Raw genomic sequence first — 5,000 nt, forward strand, 5'->3', positions numbered from 1 at the left:
CGAGATTCCCTTCGTACATTTTCTCTTGTTCTCTTTTTTCATACAAAAAAAAAAATGATCCTGTTGAAGGGAGAGAAAGAGAGAGAGAGAGAGAGAGACAGAGACAGTGAGAGAGAGAAAGAAAGAGAGAAAATGCCCAGATGTATCTATGAATGGGCTTCGATACAGCTTATATATATATATATATAAAACATCATTAACATATTGTATGTACATATATCTATATGATAAATCGTTGTTAATGAAACATTTTTTTAGATTGTTATCACCAAAATGATAATAGAAAAGAAAAGGAAATATTTACGATCTTCATTAACTTCTATATTAATTGAATATTTTTATTAAATGAAATTTCTATTCCTCCCTCTTCCCTATCCATATCTCTCTCTTTCTCTATTTTTTCTCTCTTCCCTCTGCTACACAAGCTGGCCACGTCGTCCTAGTATGGCGGTCGCTCGTAAAAGAGCTCCTTAATGTGTTAATTAATTTTCCGAAATTAAGATCGTCGCCTGCGTGACTCGACTTAATTGCTCGGATAAGTTTTCGCGTACACAATACAACGTTAGAGTCTCGTAAAACAAAATGCCTTCGTTTAGAGCCCTTCTTGAAGTCCCTTCGAACGTATACGCCAAGTACTTAAGTATAATTTGCTTTAAAATCGAGTCCCTTCGCATTGTCGTCCCGTTATCATACTTTCTGTTTTTTTTTCTTTTTTTTCTTCTTTTATTCTTTTATTTCTATCAAGAAATATATAAAATGATCCGAACGTTCATAACGATTAAATAACTATCTACTTAGACGTACCTTTTTTTTTCTTATATATATTTATTATAATAACAAATTTTGAAAAATAACACGACAAGACCATAATAGAAATATGAAAATGAATCGATGCTATAAGAAGGTACTGATTATCAATTAAAGAAGGTGAAAGGTATATATTTCCATTTAGATATATATTTCCATTATCGTTTCTTCAAAGAAAGAAAAAGTAAGAAAGAGAGAGAGAGAGAGAGAGAGAGAGAGAGAAAGATACATTTACGAGGGTAATAAAATTATTAGGAAAAATGGTCAACAAGTTAGTCGAAGTAAGAAAAGGTCGTTCATACGATGATGACTATCATGACTGGAAACGACTAAGACGATTACACAATTACGACGACGATTCTCAAACTTCGACAATAAACTCAATTTTAATAACCTCGACACCTGGATGTCAAATATAATGTTCCGTCCCTAATCTTGCCTTTCGTCAAGACTTCATTAGGATTCTGACCATCCCTTAAAGGTTATAATCAGATAATCGTCGAAATCTCTTTCTAAAGTCTCCAAATATTATGTGTATGCCATAAAGAGATTAAATATTACGGTTATAAATTAAATTAACACCGTTAAAGAGAATTTAATGTTCAAAAGAAGAAGAAAAAAAAAAAAAAAGAAAAAAAAAAAAGGAGAGAGAGAAAATAAAATTTCGATTTTTTTTTCTTTTTTTTTTTTTTTTTTTAGATTAAAAAATCTCAAGTATAATTCTATATATATATATACATATATAAATAATAAAAATATTCATAAAATATGAATTTATTTAAAAAAAAATATTATAATTTATAATATGGAGATAATAAATTAAAAAGTTATAATTTTTAGTTTTATGTATAAATATATATATATATATATATACTTTCTATTAAACGAGAAAGAAGTTGAGTATAAATGTGTATCCAGAAAGGGTTAAAAGGTTCACTTAAAGTTCACTATAATGTCCCGTAGCTTTTGTACATCGTTCGTACATGAATTTTAACTTAGGCATAAGAGGGAAGAAATGGACAATTCAAAAGCGACACGAGCCACAACTAACGAACAATGTCGACAAAGAAGGAAAAAGTGAGAATGAGTGATAGAAAGAGAATGATAGAGAATCAGTACTTATTACCGAGAGACAGGGGTTAATACTCAACGGTCGACCACCACCAGGTGAATCACGCCAGAAATCAAGGGTGCATGACGGTGACAGCGTTTCCCAACGATAATCCACGATTTAGCCCTTAGTCCTAAACGTATAAACTACACCCCCGCTACTGTTTAACGTTCCTGACTCCTGCCTTCTCAAAAGACACCTGCCTGCCCTTCCTTTTGCTGCACATTCTACATATTCGTAATCGTATGCGAGCACGAGCCGCTACGGTTATATGCGATGGCTATCACCCATAGTAAAAGTCGACTAGTAACTTTAACTGTTTTTTAAGGGCTTGTTTCGTTGGCCCTTCCAAAACGCAATAATCCCGTTTCTTTTTTTTTTTTTTTTTTTTCCATCCTTTCGATACTCATATTGTTTCTCTCTCTCATTTTTTCTTTTCTTTTTTTTTTTTTTTTTTTTTTTCTTAATGCCGAATAACATCCCGATTAATAACGATATAAAAAAAAATATTGAGAATTATAAAAAGCGACGATTGGATCGTAAGAATTTAATAATTAACGATCCTTTTAATCGGTATAATAATTTTTTAACGTTCACATTAATTCAATTTGTTTAATATTTCTTTCAACGTTTCAACATATCGCATAATGTTTCGAACAAATCGTCGATATTTATAATTCAAATTATAAGCCGTTTCACGATTCCGTTACACGTTTATAATATATCATTTATATTAATACATCGTGTAAATATTTCTAAAATATTGAACATTTGTTTTGTCGAATATTTACGATTGATCGTCAGAAATATTGATCGTGTAAAAATAATTAGTTAATAGTATTAATAAATAACGTTTTATATGGCTTCTTTATTTTTTTACTTTCTCTTTTCTTTTATCTTTCCTTTGACTTTTCTTTTTCATTTCTTTTTAAAAGACCTGTAAAATTTAATGGAAGCAACGAAAAATCTCAATTAACGTCGAATCAATATTGTTATAAAAGAAAAGAAGAAAATAATAATATAATTCATATGCTAACCGGTTTCTCTGTCGCTCCTATCCTCGGTAGTATTCTCACCAAGGATGTCCTGCAATTGAAGAGGTTCTCGTAGACCTAGTAGGAGCTCTTCACCAATTGCGATGTCTCGTATGGTCTCGTATAAAATCTAGGAAAAAAGAAAAGAGGAAAAATGAAAAATGAAAAGGAAAAAGAAAAAAGAGACAGAGAGAGAGAGAGAGAGAGAGAGAGAGAGAGAGAGAGAGAATGAGAAATTTAAAAACATACTAAATAAAATTGTACGTGAATGCAACGAGATAAGTATCAACTCGTTTAATAATTAATGTAACATCGATAATATATTCGAATTTGTTTAATAATTAATGTAAAATCGATAATATATTCGAATTTGTATTGAATTGAAAAATGTTAAATAAAAATATTCCCTTTATGAAAACTTTCGAACTTTGATTTATGTCGAATACACACGGATATCTCCTCCCTCCCTCCACCCCACAACCCATCCTCTCCCACCGTCTCTTTCCGTCTTTCCCTTCGAATGATTTTCGATAACTCTTAAAGGATCTTTATGGTGTCGTCAAAAGCATCGAAACGTCATTACGATTCTGCAAGGCACTGATAGAAAGAGAGAGAAAGAGAGAGATTCACGTCCCTCATTCCCACAGCGATTGCAAAAGGGCGTATACGAAGTCAGTAAAACGACCCCGTAGGGTGACTTAATAACTAAACACCCTGTATACATGTAGCTTAAGGGCGCGCCCACGAAGCCGCGGCTACCATGTGGCGTATTTCACACAGAGAGAATCGTAAGGACGGTAGTCCAAGAGTCCCGCGACCCCAAATTGACATGCTGACCTTTATCGTTATGCTCTTTATTCGATTTGTTTGTCCTCGTCGTTTATAAACGATATCTATGTGTTTCTTTTATTTCTTTTTCTTTTCTTTCTCTCTCTTTTTATTTTTCTTTTTTTTTTCTTTTTTTTTTTTTTACTTTCTCGCCTTCATTGAATCATCATTGAGAAATAACGTACGAATATTTTGCGACGTCGATTAAATAGTTTTCGATATTTATTTTTCTTTTTTTATTTGTTTGTTTCTTTATGTATATCTATATATATATATATACGACAATCTGATAGAACGTTGTAAGAAATTTTTAAGACGACATATCGATACATTATCATAATCATTTTTATACGACGTATCGTGCTATTGTAAGAAAATAATTATTGTAATAATGAATTACAAGTCGTCGATCATTTTAGAAAAATATATATGTATATGTAATTTTTACGACATCGATATATATATATATGTATATATATAGACCATATAGATTTTAACAATGTTTCCTTCAATTATAACAACGATCTAACGTACGATCGATGATCTAATGTTCCAAAAAAAAAAAAACAAAAAATTAAATACCGGAAATAAATGAAATACATTCCTGGAAGAGTAAGGTTATAAACACGTTAAACACTGTTATTTTATCCAACATATGCGTAATATTAACGAAACAATTATCATAATAATTAACTAGCAACTGTCGATCATAGGTCAACTGTTATTCTGAACGAGAAAGAAGCGTACGAGTTGGATAAGAATTATTCGTGTGGATAACGATACTGATCGTTTTGTAATTATCGAATTTATTTTAATTACAAAACTAGATATCAATAAAAATAAACATAAAAAGAACCAAACGTAAATGCGTAATATTGCAAAAAAAAAAAAAACAAAAAAAAGAAAAGAAAAAGATCGATAAGAGAGCTTTCGACTTTTTAAGACGCAAAGGAATGAAATAAAATTAAATTAAATTAAAAAAAAAAAAAAAAAAGAAAAAAAAAATCGTTCGATCAATTTAACGATCTATTTAATTGCAATATCAATTACCTCCCCGCCGATAAGTATATACCGCAAATTGATTAGATGAGGCGTTGCCGTACTCCGTATATATTTTAACCAATTGCTCCTATCGTGAGAAGCGTCTAACCATCCTCGTACACCGCTGCCGACTATTCGTACCTGAAAATGAAAGAGAATATTATTACTTTACATTATGG

At 30.9% G+C, this 5,000-nt stretch overlaps 1 protein-coding gene across 3 annotated transcripts in view; it reads right to left on the bottom strand.

The window, feature by feature from the left end:
• Window positions 1-5,000, bottom strand: part of LOC124428726 (histone-lysine N-methyltransferase PRDM16-like) — a 35,323-nt gene that overhangs the window by 12,827 nt on the left and 17,496 nt on the right. For all 3 annotated transcript variants that reach the window (XM_046973119.1, XM_046973117.1, XM_046973118.1), the window contains 2 exons: window positions 4,831-4,962; window positions 2,956-3,082 (listed from right to left, as the gene is read on the bottom strand). In XM_046973119.1, coding sequence (XP_046829075.1) covers window positions 2,956-3,082; window positions 4,831-4,962 — 259 coding nt within the window. The remainder of the gene's footprint in view (window positions 1-2,955; window positions 3,083-4,830; window positions 4,963-5,000) is intronic.

The sequence above is a fragment of the Vespa crabro genome, chromosome 13 (genome assembly GCF_910589235.1).
Source record: "Vespa crabro chromosome 13, iyVesCrab1.2, whole genome shotgun sequence".
In the NCBI taxonomy this organism is placed as follows: domain Eukaryota; kingdom Metazoa; phylum Arthropoda; class Insecta; order Hymenoptera; family Vespidae; genus Vespa; species Vespa crabro.